Raw genomic sequence first — 19463 nt, 5'->3', positions numbered from 1 at the left:
ATTTCTCAACTATTTTTTTTTTAATTTAGAAAAACATACACATTTTTTGATCAATGCTGCGAAGAAATTCCTGCACAGAAACACTAACAAGGAGGACAGTGAGTCTGGAGCAATGTGTACCCAAGAGAGGGTGGTAGGATTACAGTCTGAGAATAAACAGAGGGCTTGGTACTTTAGGATCTGTGTGCATTGTAAAGGCTCTTCAGGATATGGGGAGCCCTGGAGAGTCCTGACCAGAGGAGTGACATGGTTTGACTTTGGTTTTGAAGGCATCATTCAGGCTGCTGTTTGAAAGTAGTAAAAGCAAAGAAGGCAGCAATGAGGAAGGAAGTTGTTGCAAAAATCTAGGTGAGAGATGATGGCACTGTAGACCAGAAGGTAAGCCCAGAAGGTGCTCAGACGTAGTTAGATTCTGGATATATTTTAAGCGTAAAGCCGATAGGATTTATAACAAATTGATTGTAGAGTGTGAGGGGAAGAGGGATTGAGGACAACTTCAAGGTTTTGGGTCTGAGTCTTGCAGGATGAAGTTGCCATTTACTGAGATAAGAGGGTGGGGTGGGAGTGGGGGTGACTGTGGAGAGGTTTGTTTTTTGACATGCTAGGTTCAAGATGCTTCTTACATCTAAGGAGAGACACCTTATAGCCGGCTAAATAAAAGTGGAGCTCAGCGGAGAAGTCTGGGTTGGAGATAGAAACACAGGATTTAGCAGTATATGAATGGCATTCACAGCCAAGTTTCTAAACCCAGTTTTTAAACCACTGCTCTAGATTGTAGCTGTGGTTCCCTGAGCAACTCACTTCACCTTTGTCTATTTGCTTCATTGAAAAACACTTAAAAAATACATATCCTACCTACCTGAAATAATGAGGCTAAAGGGGCTGTGTACAGGAAAAAGCCTTGTAAACTGTAAAGTGCTGTCCATACTAGCAAGCAGATAGTTGATGGTACCGAGGATAAAGACCCATAGAAAGTCTTCCTGAGCTTACAATGGGAGAATCCACGAAAAAAGAGAAGTGCAAAACTAGTATTTTTTATTTACGTGGAACCCAAAATACAGTAAGAATTTGAAATGCATGATCTTTTTGAGTTGCACAGCAATCTTGTGAGGAAGGAATTATTATTCCCATTTTACGGAGGAGGAAACAGCTGAGAGGACCGCAGACCTACGGAGCAACATATGAATGGTAGAGAGCCACATAAGCCTCTAGACGTCCTCCTTTCGAGTTCAGTCTAAATACGAATAACCCTTTCCCCAGCCACAGCGTCCGCAGGAAGACCGAGGAGACAGTAGCGCTGTCCCAGCTCGCGAAGATCCAAGAACATTCCCCGCCATCCCTAGCCCCCACACCTGATTTCCGCATGGTACAATCCTTTTCTCTTCTCGCGAGACTGGAAGCGTAATGCTTCTGGTTGTCAAGGGAACAGCGTTCCTGGAGGCAGGAGGGCTTTGTACGCAAAGTTCCTTCCCCCTCCAGAGAAGCTGGGGTGGCGGGAAAGACCCCCTCCCCTTTGGGAGGACAGTGGGGGACGCTGAGTGTCAGCGGTACGCTTCTGCGCCCGTCAATGATCCGCCGACTGGCGACTGCCTCCCAGAGTTTCCGCGGGGAAGGTAAGTCACCACACCTGTTAGGACCCCACCTCTACGGCCGCGCGACCTGCCGCGGCGTGAGGTGGGCGGAGTCAGGTCGGAGCTGCGGCTGGGCTGGCAGGAAGAGGGGTAGGGCCAATGAGAGGGAGGGGCGGAGTCGTGTCTGGCTGCTGGGCTCGGAGACTGGCTGTTAGGGCGAAGGGGCAGGGCCAGTAGGGGGCGGGCTCAGCTGAGGGTGGGCGGGGCCTGGGAGGGAGCAGGCATGCCCAATCGGAACAGAGCCATCTGCCTCTACTGAGACGGTAGCCAGTATTTCCACGTTCCCTACCTTAGGACCGTCTATCAGGGACTCCTACTGTCCTTTGCCTTCTGGACCTTAAGATCTAAAACTTACATTAAAAATTAATCGCCAGTCATTTGAAGTAGGCCGTAAATAGCAAAGAATGCGAATAGGTATGTCACGGGGCGGCGTGGCGGGAAAGGTGGCCAGTAAACATTTGGCTGCAGACTCCATTTCTCTGGTAAAGAGATGTAAATCAGACTCAGCAATGTCTTTGACACTTACCAGACTGACAAAGATGGAAAAGCTATGATGATAACCAGATTGACCCCAGGCCAGAATGGGGAAAGAGGCACTTTCTTCACACCCTGTTGATGGTGTAATTTGGTACAGCCTTTTTGGTGGACAGTGTGGAGTCCTACCACAAGTTGAAATGCAAGTATTCTTGGGCTCAGTGTGGTTTATCATCCAGGTACCTATTTTGTTTAGTATCTTCAAACGAAGATTCACACAAAGAGCTTAACTTGAAATTGTGTGTGCCATTTGTGTGTGTTTGTATTGGGGAGGAGTAGGTAGTTAGAAAGGACAGAGGTTTGCATATGCCTAAAAAGAGTGAGATCCCCCAGGTCCATTAAAAGTGGTTCTTGGGGTGAGGAAAATTTTGACTTTTTTTTTTTTTTTTAAGATATATTTATGAGAGAGGGAGAAAGCATTCATTGGGGGAGAGACGGAGGGAGAGAATCTTCAAGTGGACTCCTGGGAGGGGGAGCCCGACTTGGGGCTCATGCCCCGACCATGACCATGAGATCATGACCTGAGCCAAAACCAAGTCCAACGCTCAACAGACTAAGGAACCCAGGCACCCTGGAAATTTTGACTTTAAAAAGTTGTACATTCTTCTATATTATTTGGCTTTTTGCTTCTCATGGGCAAATATTTCTTACACAAGAAATATGTAAGTTAAAAAAAAAAGAACTTGTACCGTTAAATAACTTTTAGACATTAAAACCGTGAAAATAAATATAATTCCATATTTTTATTTATTTATTTTTATTTTTAAAAGATTTTGTTTGTTTATTTGACAGAGATCACAAGCAGGCAGGGAGGCAGGCAGAGAGAGAGGAAGGGAAGCAGGCTCCCCGCCGAGCAGAGAGCTGACGCGGGGCTCCATCCCAGGTCCCTGGGATCATGACCTGAGCCACCCAGGTGCCCCAATTCTGTATTTTTAAAGGTTGGCTATTTATTATTACTAAAAAGAGGAGCATTCATTTTCTTTCAGTTCTTCCTTTAATCCAAAATACCAAATTATGGCAGCCATGTGTCCCCATTTTGGTTTTAAATGATCCGTGGTGATTGGATTTCTTACAAGCCTGTATAAAATTTGTTTATTATATAATTATTAATAATCAACTACAATCAATATAATATACTAAACAATAATTAATATAGAATTATATTAATTATTATATAGTCATATAATTTATTACACAATATATTCTATGTTATATAGAATATGTTTATATATTTATTATTTATTAATTTATTATTTTATTTTAAAAAAAATTTATTTATTTGACACAGAGAGAGCACAAGCAGGGGGAGCACCAGGTGGAGGGAGAAGCAGGCTCCTGGCTAAGCAGGGAGCCCCATGTGGGACTGGATCGCAGAACCCCAGGATCACGACCTAAGCTGAAGGCAGACGCTTAACTGACTGAGCCATCCAGCCACCCCTGAAAAAGTTTAAATTAATCTTGTTTGAAATGAGTGTTATAAAAAGTTGATATGTGTTAGTGGTGATTGTTACAATTTAGAATCTGTTGATATATCATCTACTTAATGGAATATCATGAAGTAAATAGTATTTATTTTTGGAATACCTTTAATGCAATAAGAAAATGCTTCATCATGTGATGTTAAGTGAGAAATATACAAGTCAAATTTTGGTGGAAACACAAAGAGCAAAAATGGATAAGAAATATGCCAATGAGGGCGCCTGGGTGTCTCAGTGGGTTAAGCCTCTGCCTTCAGCTCAGGTCATGATCTCAGAGTCCTGGGATCGAGTCCCGCATTGGGCTCTCTGCTCTGGGGGGAGCCTGCTTCTTCCCCTCTCTCTGCTTGCCTCTCTGCCTACTTGTGATCTCTCTCTGTCAAATAAATAAATAAAATCTTAAAAAAATAAAAAAAGAAATATGCCAATGATGTTTAGCACAGAGTGGTGAATATTGGGTGATTTTTATTTATTTTTGAATATAATATATTCTAGACAGTTTTTTTCCTAGACATTTTTCTATAATGAATAAATTAACTATGACTTCAAGGTATACTTATTATTAGAAAATAAAAAAATACATATAAATGAAAGGTAAAATAAAAGACCAAGAATGGGGCACCTGGGTGGCTCACTTGGTTAAGTGTCTGCCTTCTGCTCGGGTCATGATCCTAGGGTCCTGGGATCAAGCCTCACATTGGACTTTCTGCTGAGCAGGGAGCCTGCTTCTCTTTCTCCCTCTGTTTGCTGCTCCCCCTGCTTGTGCTTGCTTGCTCTCTCTCCCTCTCAAATAAATAAATAAAAATTAAAAAAAAAAAAAAAGACCAAGAACATCCATGAACCCACCAATTCAGAAGAACCCACCTCTGTTCCTTCTCTGGTTTGTTATCGTCTTTCAGGTCCCTTTATGTATATTTCTTTAATTAGAAAATTGAACTTTTTTTTTTAGCAAGATATTGACATTTAGCAAGATTTTTTTTTCCTTCCTTCTTTCCTTCCTTCTTCCCTCCCTCTCCCCCTCCTTCCTTCCTTTCTCTCTTTCTTTCTTTTTTTGCCTATGTAGAAAAAGTAATGGATAAGGGGCATTAGGATCTTATAGATGTGCTTTCAGTGTTTAAGAAGAAATCTCAATAGCCACATAGAAATTCCACAAGAAAACATAAAACATTGTCAAAGAAAGTAATCAAATGATAATTAAATACTTAAGATGACAGAAGCACTAAATGTTGATTTAACCAAATACAGTGCCTTAACTATATTGAGTGTATGTGGGGAAGAGTGAATTCCTCTATGTGAATTCCTTGTTTATGCCCTTAGCCAGCTTTCTATTTGAATGTTTCTTTTTCTTATAGATTGGTAAGATTTCTTTAAATATGTAAATTCATTAATCTTTTGTGTATCATCTGTGTTGCATATATTTTCCCCAGTTTCTCAGGTGACTTTTAGTTTAATTTAGAGTTCTTTTTGTTTGTTTATTTGTTTATTGACTTTTTTTTTAGGTAACTGGTGAGTATTCTTTTTTAAAAAAATTTTTAACAAACATAATGTATTATTAGCCCCAGGGGTACAGGTCTGTGAATCGCCAGGTTTATACACTTCACAGCACTCACCATAGCACATACCCTCCCCAATGTCCATAACCCCACCACCCCCCACCTCCCCCCAGCAACCCTCAGTTTGTTTTGTGAGATTGTTTGTGAGATTTGTCTTGTGAGTCTCTTATGGTTTGTCTCCCTCCCAATCCCATCTTGTTTCATTTATTCTTTTCCTACCCCCCAAGCCCCCCATGTTGCATCTCCATCCACTTCCTCATATCAGGGAGATCATATGATAGTTGTCTTTCTCCTATTGACTTATTTTGCTAAGCATCATGCCCTCTAGTTCCATCCACGTTGTCGCAAATGGCAAGATTTCATTTCTTTTGATGGCTGCATAGTATTCCATTGTATATATATACCACCTCTTCTTTATCCATTCATCTGTTGATGGACATCTAGGTTCTTTCCATAGTTTGGCTATTGTGGACATTGCTGCTATAAACATTCGGGTGCACATGCCCCTTCGGATCACTACGTTTGTATCGTTAGGGTAAATACCCAGTAGTGCAATTGCTGGGTCGTAGCGTAGCTCTATTTTCAACTTTTTGAGGAACTTCCATGCTGTTTTCCAGAGTAGTTGCACCAGCTTGCATTCCCACCAACAGTGTAGGAGGGTTTCCCTTTCTCCACATCCTCACCAGTATCTGTCATTTCCTGACTTGTTAACTTTAGCCATTCTGACTGGTGTGAGGTGGTATCTCATTGTGGTTTTGATTTGTATTTCCCTGATGCCGAGTGGTGTGGAGCACTTTTTCATGTGTCTGTTGGCCATCTGGATGTCTTCTTTGCACAAATGTCTGTTCATGTCCTCTGCCTATTTCTTGATTGGATTATTTGTTCTTTGGGTGTTGAGTTTGCTAAGCTCTTTATAGATTTTGGATACTAGCCCTTTATCTGATATGTCGTTTGCAAATATCTTCTCCCATTCTGTTAGTTGTCTTTTGGTTTTGTTGACTGTTTCCTTTGCTGTGCAAAAGCTCTTGATTTTGATGAAGTCTCAATAGTTCATTTTTGCCCTTGCTTTGTTTATTGACTTTTAAGAGCCTTAAATGTTATGTGTTCAAATCTACTGGTCTCTTCCTTTTTGATTTATGCTCTTGGTGTTATCTTTAGTAGGTCATTAATTTATTATGTGAATTATCTTTATATTTCCTTTTCGTCCCTTGGAGATTTCTTATTTTACATTTATGTATTATTTTAAAAATTAGTTTTTACTTTTATTTAAGTAGTGTAGTAAAAACCGTCAAACTCTACTATAACATTTACAAAGGAAGAAAATAGAGGCAGTACCTAGTCTCATTCTCCAGAGGCAACCATCCTGAACTTGTAAATATTATGCTTACTTAACTATGGGTTGGCTTTATCAATTTTGGGGCATTCTCTTTGATTTCCTATCATGACCGATTAATATCTTATACTACTTCTCCTTTTATGTACTCCTCCCCACATACACTCAATATAGATAAGGCTCAGTATTTGGTTAAATCAACATTTAGTGCATCTGTCATTATAAGTACTTAATTATCATTTGATTGCTTTCTTTGACAATGCTTTATTTTTCTTGTGGAATTTCTTTGTGGCTCTTGAGATTTCTTCTTAGACATTCAGACCCATCTATAAGATCCTAATTCAATGGCCCTCATCCATTTTTTTCTAGAGAGGCAAAGTCATAAGATCGTCAGTTATATTCCCCCCTCCCTGGGAACTTTATTTTATTTAATTTATTATTTTCAGGAACAAACATAAGAGAACAGACCTATTTCTAAAGCAAACTGGAAGATTTCTGGAGCTTTTTAGATGATCCATGTCATTGACGGTTCTCTGTTCTTCTTTTCCCTCTACTGACAAGTATTATACTGGCTCTGCAAATGCTTCCATCTCATTGCTCCCTCTGTAAGCTGCAATCAGTCTCCCTTGACAGCCTGCTCATGGCATTTACAAGACTTTTGGCCTTTCAGTGACTTATGCTTTTTGATTGTGACGTGATGGGCCAGGGTGATCCGTCATCCCACAATAATAATGTCAGCGCCTTCCTGAGTGAGCCCAGATGCTTTTGCCGAGTTTGAATAATGTTGAGATCAATGCCTTTTTCATTTGCTAAGATGGAAAGAGTTGACCTACTGGTCCCTTAAGCATTGGCTTTGGCACATTGACAAATCATATTATCCCTCTGTGTGCCTTGGAGGAGCAACGCATTGTTGATGTTTATGTTTCCTCCTATATCCAAAACTTCCCTGGAGTCTGCCTCCACTGTTCAAAGAAAGAAAGAAAGATGAGTCATTGTGTAGGGTAAAAAAAGGACATTGTTTACACTTACTGGGGCCAGAGGCAATTGTCTTTCCTTTTTCTGTTATGAGAGAAATGGTTTAATTCATAATTAATAGAAATTTAGGGAGATTATGAAACTTAGGGAAGGATCACTGGAAGATCCATTTACACATAAAGCTAAGTATGAGAAGGCAAACTCTGGAATTCTCCTATTTCTTCCATTTTCTCAGCATGCATGATACCCTAGCATTACTGAGCAGATCTGGAATGGTCCTGATTAAGGGCACAGTTTAGAAGAATCAAGGTGCCTATAATGCTCAAGTTCTCTCACTAGTTTAAACCATTTTGTCTAATAATCCTTGCTTCAGAAAACAGCACTCGGAATAGGGAACCAGAGGGGTGACAGACCTATGGATGGTGTTGCATGAAAAATAGAAGTTGGTAATAGAGGGCCAGATAGTAAGGGTGTGTCCTCTAGCAGAGAAAGTAGGTTTTGTTCTCTTGTTTCTGAGGGTGAAGTAGAATCATAGGTTTTAAAAGGGGGGGACTGATAGAAAAAGAGTGGTAACCAGGAGATGGTACTCCATGAAAATGTGGTACCAAGGAGGAGAGGAGAAGTCAGAGCTGAGAGCTGAGCTAGAATAGGAAGCACTAGATAGAAAAAGGAAGGCAAAACCAGAAGAAAGTAGAGGACTTAGGTAGGCATCATTACGATGAAGTAAATCTGGGTTGAAAGGCTTGGTGCTCTATGAGTATCTTCTCAGGCCAAGGACACGGTAAATGTTTCTTTCTTTCTTTTTTTTTTTTTTTTAAGATTTTATTTATTTATTTGACAGACAGAAATCACAAGTAGGCAGAGAGGCAGGCAGAGAGAGGGGGGGAAGCAGGCTCCCTGCTGAGCAGAGAACCTGATGCAGGGCTCAATCCCAGGACCCCCAGATCACGACCTGAGCGGAAGGCAGAGGCTTTAACCCACTGAGCCACCCAGGCGCCCCTAAATGTTTCTTTTTGAGGCACAGAAAGCCCCTGAGATAGCAGTCACTCTGCATTCTTTTTTAGCCACTTTCCGCATCTAACCTCCTGGTCACAAGGTTTTCCACCTATAGTAAGAGAAAATCCCTGGACACAGACGTCTTTTTTTGTTTCACAGATGTCTTTTGACGGAATTAGGGTAGTGTGACTTTGGTGGCAACATAATCCTTATTAACAAAGATTCTGAGCTAACTGTGCATTAACTCTAATGAAACATGCAAGCATACAGGTCATAACTAGCTTTAATTTCTTGTTTGTTTCAGGATATCGATGGATATTATAAAGGGGAACTTAGATGGAATTTCAAAACCATCCTCAAGTTCAAGAATACGTCCTGGGAGTAGAGATTCGAGTACTTCTTTGGAGGTACTCTCACCGGAACCGGCATCCTTCAAGGTACCTTGCTGTGTAGAAATGATTTCAAGTCCCTCTCTTGAACTCTAGCACTTGATAAACCAACACTGTTGTTAATATCCCTCTTAAAGGATCCTCTTGAGAGGGTATGTTTTGGGACCACTCACAGATTTCTTCTTGGATTTTACTTTAGATCATTTGGCACATCTCAATAAAGATACAGGACAGTTCTATCACTCCTCAAAAATTTCTTCATGCCACCCCTTTGTCCTTAATCTCTCCTATTCTTTTTTTTTTTAAATTTAAATTCAGTTACTTAACACATAGTGTATTATTAGTTTCAGAGGTACAGTTCGGTGATTCATCAGCTGCATATAATACCCAATGCTCATTATATCATGTGCCCTCCTCAATGTCCATCACCCAGTTACCCCATACCCCCCCACCTCCCTTCCAGAAACCCTCAGTTTCTTTCCTATGAGTAAGAGTCTCTTATGGTTTGTCTTCCTCTCTGATTTTGTCTTATTTTGTTTTTCCATCTTTCCCTATGGTCCTTTTTTTTATTTCTTAAATTCCTCATCAGTGAGATAATATGATAATTATCTTTCTCTGATTGACTTACTTCACTTAGAACTATCCTCTAGTTCCATCTACGTTGTTGCAAATGGTAAGATTTCATTTTTGATGGCTGTGTAATATTCCATCATAGATATAGATATATAGATATATAAAATATCTATATATCTATATCTATATCTGTCTATCTATCTATATATCACCTCTTCTTTATCCATTTATCTGTTGATGGCCATCTGGGCTCTTTCCATAGTTTGTCTATTTCACTCTGCCCTACTCTTAATCCTGGAAACTCCTGATCTGTTCTCTACCTATTGTTTCTCTTTTTCCAGAGAGTCATATGAATGGAATTAAAAAGTGTGTAGCTTTTCGGGACACCTGGGTGGCTCAGTGGATTAAAGCCTCTGCCTTCGGCTCAGGTAATGATCTCAGGGTCCTGGGACTGAGCCCCGCATTTGGCTCTCTGCTCAGCGGGAGCCTGTTTCCCTCTCACTCTCTACCTGCCTCTCTGTGTACTTGTGATCTCTGTCTCTCAAATAAATAAATAAGCCCTTAAAAAAAAAGTGTGTAGCTTTTGAGTCTGGCTTTCCCTTTTGGCACAATGCATTTGTGACTCCTTTATTGTTATAGGTATCAATAGTTAACTGCTTATTACTAATGAGTAATGTTCCTTTGTGTGGGTGTACTACAATGTGTTTATCCATTCACATGTTAAGGAACATTTGGATTGTTTGCAGGTTTTGGTGATTATAAATAAGCTGCTATTAATATTTGTATACTGAATTTTTTTTGGGGGGGGAAATAGTTTTTAATTTTTCTTGGGTAAATACCTAGGAGTTGGATTGCTGGGTTGTATGGTAAGTGTATGTTTAACTATAAGAAACTGCAAAACTGTTTTCTGTTGCCATGAGAAATATGAGAGTTCCAGCTGCTCAGCATCCTCACCACCAGCTGATATTGTTAGTTTTTTTTTTTTTTAAAGCCATTCTAATAGTTATATACTAGTTATCTCATTGTAATTTTAACTCACATTTTCCTGGTGACTAATAATGAATGTATTTCCATGTACTTCTTTGTAATCCACGTATCTCTTTTGGAAAGTCTTAGTTTTCTTTTCTTTCTTTCTTTTTTTTTTTTTAAAGATTTTATTTATTTATTTGACAGACAGAGATCACAAGTAGGCAGAAAGGCAGGCAGAGAAAGGAGGAAGCAAGCTGCCCACTGAGCAGAGAGCCCTATGCGATGCGGGGCTCCATCCCAGGACCCTGAGATCATGACCTGAGCCAAAGGCAGAGGCTTTAACCCACTGAGCCACCCAGGCACCCCAAGTGTGTTAGTTTTCTTTGCCTGACTTTTAAAATTGTAATTTTTTTCTTATTGTTAGCTTTTGAGAGTTCTTTATATATCCTTTAATATACATATATATGTGTGTGTATATATATATATAAAAATTGTATTTTTTTCCTATAACTTCTGAGAATTCTTTATATATCATGTCAGATATATGATTTGCAAATATTTTCTTCTGGTCTGTAGCTTGACTTTTCATTCTTTTAACTGTGTCTTTTGAAGAGCAAAGACTTAAAATTTTGTTAACTGCAGTTTGTCAAAAATTTTTTGAGGCTTGTGTTTTTTTGTTGCGTCCAAGAATTCTTTGTTTAAGCCAGGGTTCCAAAGATTTCCTCCTGTGTTTTCTTCTGAAAGTGTTATAGTTTTATGTGTTACATTTTTATATTTTACATTTAGCCTCTCTGTTGTTGCCAATGAGAGGGCTTTTGAAAATCTGATATTCATTACAGTGTGTGCTGTTTGGTTTAGATATTTTTCTCTGGTTGCTTTAACTTTTTTCTCTTTGTCTTCAGTATCTACTGTTACTCACCTTTGTATGGATTTATTTATTTTATCTTTCTGGTGATCAGAACTTCTTCAATCTGAGGATTTGTGTGTTTTGTTTATTTTGAAAAATTCTCAGTCATTTAAAAAAAATGTTTCTAATATTGCCTCCTTTTTTTCTCTTGCATCATCATGAAAGTCATATTAAATATCTGTTGAAATTTTCCCTGCTATCCTTTATTTCTCTTATCTTCTTTTTGATATTTTCTATTCATTTCTTTCTCTGTGTTTCATCCTGGGGATTTTTTAACATATATTTTTGAATTTTTGAGTTCTTTCTTATACTATGTCAAATCTACTCTTTAATCCATTGAATTTTTTTTTAAAATATTTTATTTATTTATTTGACAGACAGAGATCACAAGTAATCAGAGAGGCAGAGAGAGGGAGAGGGGTGGGGGGAAGCAGGCTCCCTGCAGAGCAGAGAGCCAGATACAGGGCTTGATCCCAGGACCCTGAGATAATGACCGGAGCCTAAGGCAGAGGCTTTAACTCACTGAGCCACCCAGGTGCTCCTAATCCATTGAATTTTTAAAGTTGATGACATATTTTTAATTTCTGGAAGCCCTTCTTAGTTTCTTTTCTTTTCTTTTCTTTTTTTTTTTTTTTTAAGATTTTATTTATTTATTTGTCAGAGAGAGAGAGAGAGAGAGAGAGCGAGCACAGGCAGACAAGAGTGGCAGAGGGAGAAGCAGGCTCTCTGCAGAGCAAGGAGCCCAATGTGGGACTCGATCCCAGGACGCTGGGATCATGACCTGAGCCGAAGGCAGCCGCTTAACCAACTGAGCCACCCAGGCGTCCCTCTTAGTTTATTTTCAAATAAACTAAAAGATGGTTGGTGCTAATGGAGTGAGGAGCTGTGGGTAAAATTATAAAATGGGCAAAGTTTGTCTTTTGTTCTCCAATTTCATCTTTTTGCTCCATTGCTTCTTATTCATTCTAAGAGTTTGGATCATGTGGGGTGATATATATAAAAGGTCTTTTTGTGTCCTGAAGTGTGTTATCATCCAAGTATATTGCTAATATCTAGTTATGTTTTCTATATTCTGTATTCCCCTATATAAAAACCATTCTCTGGGAAAGGTCGGCCAAATTCATTTATGCCAAGATATAAATAACCGACAGGGCTCATGTGATCTCTTCCAACAATTTCAGCATTTTTACAGAACTCTGTAGCCTCAAGGATTTACTAGGTTTTATGGAATTTACGGGTTTAACCCGGCCTTTCACAGAAGTGTGTTTTTGAACAGATCCAGTATAGAATGAAACCAGTGGAGGCCTAACTTACAAATAAGAAAAACAATGCCTGTGTAATCTTGGCTCAGTTCCACTGGGACTTATGCCCTAGTCCAGGGGAACAGAGATGCTCTGTGCCGTCCTGTGTCCCTGGCAGCTTAATTCTCCATAACACCCACCTTCTGCCCTGGAGATTCACAGAGGGGCACAGATTCCCGTGGCCGAGAGTTGACCACGTGGATGCAGAGAGAACAGAAAACCCTCCAAGGGCTGGATTCTTCCGTTGGGAGGGGAAAGGTATTCCTCGCAGCAGTGGCTGACTCTCTCTCTCTCTCTCTCTCTCTCTCTCTCTCTCAGGTTTTGCCTCTCCCTTGGGCTGTGTTCCCTTCTACTGTGACTCTCACTGCCACTCGCAGCTGTCAGATCCCTGTTTCCCTCCCCCCGCCCCATGCAGCCATGGATGTCTTTTCTTGTTCTCTCAGGAAAACACAGCTGCCCCAAACTGGTGTTTTCAAAATGAGCATTGCTAAAATAGAAAGAGAAACCAAAATGAAATAGAAAAACTGTGACTAGCTTAAAAAATAATCACGAAAGCACAGGGTTCTGACTTGAAGACTCTTGTTAGAAACACATCTCCATTCAGACTCTTTGCTTTTCAACTCTTCATAGCCACATGTAGCTAGTGGCCATCGTATGGGACATCAGAGTGCCGACTCTCCATCCGAGTGTGAGCTCAGGGAGTGGGCACCATCATGCCTCATTTCCAGGGTGGGCAGAGAATGGTTCCTTGTGGGACTGATTCCTGCCCCTTCTCTATATTGCTGGAAATCGCTGGGCAATGGGACATATCTCTTTGGTGCAAATGTTACTAAATTTAGTTGCGTAGTTAAATTATATTTAATTAAAAAGCGTAATATTTCTAGACTAGTGTAACACTAATGTAAGTATGTGAGGACATACACATATTAGTGTTACACTAGTCTAGAAATGTAAAGTCTTCAAGAATATATTATTTATGAAAACTATTTCTTTGGAAATAATTGAGGTTGATACTACAATCAAGTTGAACTCTGGTAAAGAGAACAACTCAGACAGCAGCAATGCAGAAGAAAGTAGAAACAATAATGATGATAAAGGGGAAAAGGACTCTGAAAAGCCAAAATTGGTGGAGGATGGATCAGATGAAGGTCTGAACTTTGTTCAACATCAGACAGTCCCTGACTGTTCAGGTAGGATAATCACTAGGTGATTGGGTAATGACAGTGACAGATATTATAGTTCAAATATTAGAGTTACATATGTTTTTTATCAGCTGGGTAGAAATAATAGTCAAGAGGCATACCTTTGTGAGCACCGGTTTTTATTTAGAATAATGTGGAGTCCTTAAAAACACTTAGAAAAATGATGAAATTTGTGAAATAATGAATAAAATAAAATAATGAAACACTCAGAAAAATAATAAAATAAAAAAACACTTAAAACACTTAAAAACACAGAAAAATAATGAAATTTGTGAAATAAATAATAAAATAATGAAACAGAAACATAACTGAATAAAATTGTTATTGTGGTCATTTTACGTTAATCAAGTAGAAAGTGTTTCTGCATTTTATGACATGGTTTATTGATCTTTTTGATGACTAATTATGCAATAAAATATATCCTCTAATTTATACATGACTTCTTCAGGATAATCCCATTTGATCTTAATAACTTTTAGATTTTTAATGAGCCCTTTTTTCCCCCTGGTTATTGAGTTAATACTGGTCGGAGTGAATTAGAACAGCATTTCTAAAAATGTGGTCTGCAGAGCCCTGGGGGATTGCTGGGACCCTTACAGGAATTTTGCAAAGTGAGACTACTTTCATCATAATACTGATATATCAGTAATATAATTCATTATAATACTGAAATAATGCCATTTGCCTTTTTGCCCACTGAATGGACATTTGCAGTGATGGTACAAAAGCATTGGTGAGTAAAATTGCTGATGCTTTCTTTCACATGAATAAAGGCAATGTATCCCATTGTACTAGTAGTCATTGTGTTCTTCATGACCAGCCACTGGCAGAAGAAAGAAATAGCCAGTGCCAGTCAAGAACATCTTTGATGGAGCAGTAAAAATTATTAATCTTATTAAATCTTGCTTTTTCAAGTATACATCTTTATAATTGCCTGTGAGGTAAAATGGCAGGTATATAAAGCAATTCTGCTGTAAACCAAAATGTGAAGTTTGTGTTGAGGAACAGTACTTGTATGATAGTTGAAGTTGAGAACTGAACTGGCCACTTGTTCATGGAACACCATTCTTATGCAAAAGAATGACTGACAGACAAACTATTAACATTTAGACTTGGGTATTTGGCAGCCATTTCTTTTAAAGATGAAATGAGCCTGCTACTTCAAGGAAAATAATTGACAGTATCTTTTGTCAATGATAAAATTTGGGCTTTCAAGTGAAAATTAGAATTTTGGAAAACTTGTGTGTGCCATTCCAATACTTAGACTTTTCTGATAAAATATGATGATGGTATTAACCAATGAGATTTTATTTTTTATTTATTTTTTAAATACATATTTTATTTATTTATTTGAAAGATCACAAGTAGGCAGAGAGGCAGGCAGAGAGAGAGGAGGAAGCAGGCTCCCCCCAGAGCAGAGAGCCCGATGTGGGGCTCGATCCCAGGACCCCAGGATCATGATCCGAGCCGAAGGCAGAGGGTTTAACCCACTGAGCCACCCAGGCGCCCCAACCAATGAGATTTAAAAAAATACTAAATATTTAAACAAATTAAAAAAATATTTTAAATACACCAAAATGTGTTAACATTTTGAAGGTCTGCATAAGTCAGTGAATTATCATTTTCCAAGTGACCAGTGCAGGGTAAAAAAATCCATTCAGCATGAAAGATAGATGCATGGATTTTAATAGGACAAATACATAAATCTCACTGATACGGTTATAAATTTCACATTATAACTGCTCTTTAAGAAAATACGCCTTGTTGAATTTTGATATAGTATCAAAGAAGAACATCCACAATTACCTGAGAAAGTTACTACATTTCTCCTCCCCTTTCCAAGTACATGTCTTTATGAAGCCAGATTTTCTTCATATACTCTTAAGTGAAACAAGAGATTGCAATATATTATACAAGTAGATTTGAGAATCTAGCTGTCTTCTATCTAGCTAGATATTAAAAATTTAAAACAATGCCATTCTTCTTAATTTTTTAAATATATAGTTATTTGTCATAAAAATATTATTTTATGTTAATATATAATTACTAATAACATTATTTTTAAATGAATAAATAAATCTGTATAATATTTTTCAGTTTTTATTTCTAATAGGTAATTATCAATAGATGTAACTTATGTTACATCTGCCATCTATTAGAAAGCTGTTTTGGGTTCTTAATAATTTTTAAGGCTATAAAGAGACGCGGAGGTCCTAAACTTTGAGAACTGCTGACTTAGAGTATGTCTGGGATGTGGTTAGCTCTCAAAGTTGGGCTGGGTGACTCAGGATCACAGTTATCAGGAAATGAGGCATTATAGTTGAGATTAGCTGTTGGCCCAGTTTAAAGATTTTATTTATTTATTTGAGAGAGAGAGCACACACACATGTGTGGGCACAAGTGGGGGAGCAGCAAAGGGAGAGGGACAAGCAGACTCTGTGCTGAGTGTGGGGCCCAACTCCCTGATTCGATCTCATGATCCTGAGATCATGACCTGAGCCAAAATCAAGCCTCAGATGTCCAACCCATTGAACCACCCCAGGCACCCTGCTGTTGGCCTAGTTTATGCTGTACTTGTTTCTGTTGTTTCAGAACTGCATGAGTTCCTTCATGCATGAGTTCCTGCCATATAGCCCACCTATATTATATGGAGGCTGAGAGTGCTAGGATTGGCACTGAGGGACTAGAACTAAAGGCTCTTGCATTTGAAATAAGTAAGCAATAAGGTTTGCAAAGCCTGCTTATTAATAAGATCAGTATTATTTTTGGATAAGCTAATTTCCTTCTGGAGATAATCTTTTCCTTAAAGAGGAAGTGATATACATTATAGAGAAACACACTGGACTCTCTGGATTTTAAAAAGTTGCAAAATTTGGTCTTTCTTAGCAGAATATGCCTTTTTTCTTTTTCTTTTCTTTCTTTCTTTCTTTTTTTTTTTTTTAGAATATGCCATTTCTAATTATCTAACCTGGAATGGCTGAGATTGAGCATTTATGCTCATTGGCAGATTATCATCTTTCATGGCCAAGATATGGAAGGAACTCAAGGACACTTAAAGGGGAGTGGGAAATACAGGCTTCCAGTTATGGAATTAATAAGTCATGGAAATAAAGGGCACAGCATAGAGAATTCAGTCAGTGGTATTGCTTTATTTTTTTTCAGTCAATGGTTTTATAATAGCATTATATGGTGATGGATGGTAGCTATGCTTGTGGTGAGCATAGAGCATGTTATAGAGTTTTGAATACTATGTTGTACACTTGAAACTAATGTAAAATTTTGTGTCAATTATGCTTAAATTAAAAAATTTTTAAAAAGAAAAGATCCAGTCATTTCAACTTGAAACAGAGATAAATGTCTATTTCACAGGGTTGTTAGATAATTAAATGAAAAAATATGGAAAGTACTTTGTAAATCAAGATACGTGACACCAATGTTAGTTATTCTTGTGAGCCATAAACATTTGTTGAATGAAAGAACAAATAGCAAATAAAACACAAAATAAAACTTTATGGTTGTATAAAACTTCAAACTTATTCCTACTTTCAACAAAATATAGATGAACCCAAATTAAAAGAATTAGATTCTCAACTTCAAGATGCTGTTCAGAAGATGAGGAGGCTTGATAAGATATTGGTGAAGAGACAATATAGAGAAAAAGAAATTAAGAAGCAAGGTCTAGACATGAGAATAAAGCTGTGGGAAGAACTCAAGGTAAGGAATGTTTACTATATGCTGACATGGAAGAAAGTTTCCTCTAAGATGAGTAAAAGCATGGACTATGATCGTATCAGTGTGGTCTGCCTTTATTGTTTTATTTTGTGGAAGTAGGACAGTGGTGCATATATGTCCATACCGGGTGAGGGAGATAGTTTTCTTGAACTCGACAAGGTAACTTAGCAGCATTCCAGATTTCAGGCACTATTTTGACACATTCATTTTCCATGGACAGCACGGTAGACCTCTCTTCCCAGTTTCAGGCTGGGGTTTCTCCATCTCTGGAATAGAATGTCATGTGGTGCCTACATTCGAGAATGTATGTCTGCTTTTTCTTCAGCAAGCTTACAGTTTGGAGATAAATTCATAAATATACCAAACATTTAACTCTCTGATGACCATTATTATTTGAGTAAACTTTTGTGACCAGGAAGTGGGGAGTTCACTGTGTCATATGCCAGTCAGGATCTTAGAAGCTGTGAAGTGCTTATGGTCTGTGACCATGCTGTATTTGCTTCTGTCTCAGTACATTTCTAGTGCTCCGTTAATGTTCCTTGGCCTTCTTGGACCTTTTATTCTCTGTAGTATTGAGAGGTGGAAGTTGACCAGATGTTTGCGCTGACTTGATGTATAGCCATTGGCTCATATTTGAACTTTGGCCCTTAAAGGAGAGGGCTTTTAAAGTAAGGAGTATTATAAAAACAGATTGGTTGTTTTTGATAAATTCCTCCTTGATTAGTTGATTGACTTCAAGGAAATTTCCTAGATGATAATACGAATTAAAAAAGAAGTAATTAAGAATACACTTTTATGGGGCGCCTGGGTGGCTCAGTGGGTTAAGGCCTCTGCCTTTGGCTCAGGTCATTGATCCCAGGGTCCTGAGATCAAGCCCTGCATCGGGCTCTCTGCTCAGCGGGGAGCCTGCTTGCCCCCCTCTCTCTGCCTGCCTCTCTGCCTACTTGTGATCTCTGACAGTCAAATAATTAAATAAAATCTTAAAAAAAAAAAAAAGAATACATTTTTATAAGATTCCCAGGCAGGCCACAGGCTAGAAAGAAAGGACCATGCAAAATGCAGTGCTTTAAACTAGAGAAATGATTTGTGTAAATTTTAGCAGAAAAAGTTAGTCTATCATTTACTCTTATTGAATCTCAAAACAAATTTTTACTTGTTTGGAAATAAGAATGATAACTGGACCCATAATAAAATACAGCATCAATCTTGAAATGTCTGAAACTGTAATTCGATGATGTACCTTTAGGTTACTAATTAGTTATAGACATATTAAACAGAAGCTGAAGATAACCAAGATAATCATTATGTAATGACAGACATATATTCCAACTCTATTTGAGACTATTAACTGCTAGAATTTTGTGGGAACAGGAACATTAATTTCCTAATTAAAGAAATACAAATGAATCTGCTTGTTTGTGCGTACACAGTTTGGAATTCATGGGATTAAAAAAAAATTGATGAGTATAGTTGCCTTCTTTTTGCATGTTTAAACTTGTTTCTCTTTTATTAGTCTGCAAAAACTGGTGAAACTTTGCAAAGTAATGAGGAGATGGAAAATACAAAAAAGTTTCTAGCTTTGACTGATGCATCAGAAGAAACTGCCAGTGAGTAAAATTTGTCTTTGTTTTTATCTCAGAGTCATAGATTATTTGGATTAAAGTAAGATTTCCAGTTCATCTGTTTTTTCTTTTTCTAAGCCTAACTGTTCTTTAGGGGAAATGATCGCATTACGTGGGATTATATGGAACTATCCTGAGTGTAGAGAAGTTTCAGAGGCTTCTAGGGTTTATATCTGCTCCAGGTGTGGGGGCAGCACAGTGAAAAAACTGGGAAAGAGACAAAGTGTCTTTGTCTTTACTTTTGTGCCTCTTAGATACCTCTAGGCACCCA

At 38.4% G+C, this 19463-nt stretch overlaps 1 protein-coding gene across 1 annotated transcript in view; it reads left to right on the top strand.

Annotated features, from left to right (window-relative positions):
* Nucleotides 1–8808: 8808 nt before the first annotated feature.
* FSIP1 (fibrous sheath interacting protein 1) overlaps nucleotides 8809–19463 on the top strand; it is a gene marked incomplete at both ends in the record, with an annotated part of 174027 nt that continues 163372 nt past the window's right edge. Inside the window, 4 exons of the mRNA XM_080809705.1 lie at nucleotides 8809–8934; nucleotides 13643–13826; nucleotides 17398–17552; nucleotides 19084–19177. Of these exons, the coding sequence (XP_080665831.1) occupies nucleotides 8809–8934; nucleotides 13643–13826; nucleotides 17398–17552; nucleotides 19084–19177 (559 nt within the window). The remainder of the gene's footprint in view (nucleotides 8935–13642; nucleotides 13827–17397; nucleotides 17553–19083; nucleotides 19178–19463) is intronic.

Source organism: Martes martes (assembly GCF_963455335.1).
Source record: "Martes martes genome assembly, chromosome: 7".
Classification (NCBI taxonomy): domain Eukaryota; kingdom Metazoa; phylum Chordata; class Mammalia; order Carnivora; family Mustelidae; genus Martes; species Martes martes.
This window is presented reverse-complemented; position numbering and strand designations above follow the sequence as displayed.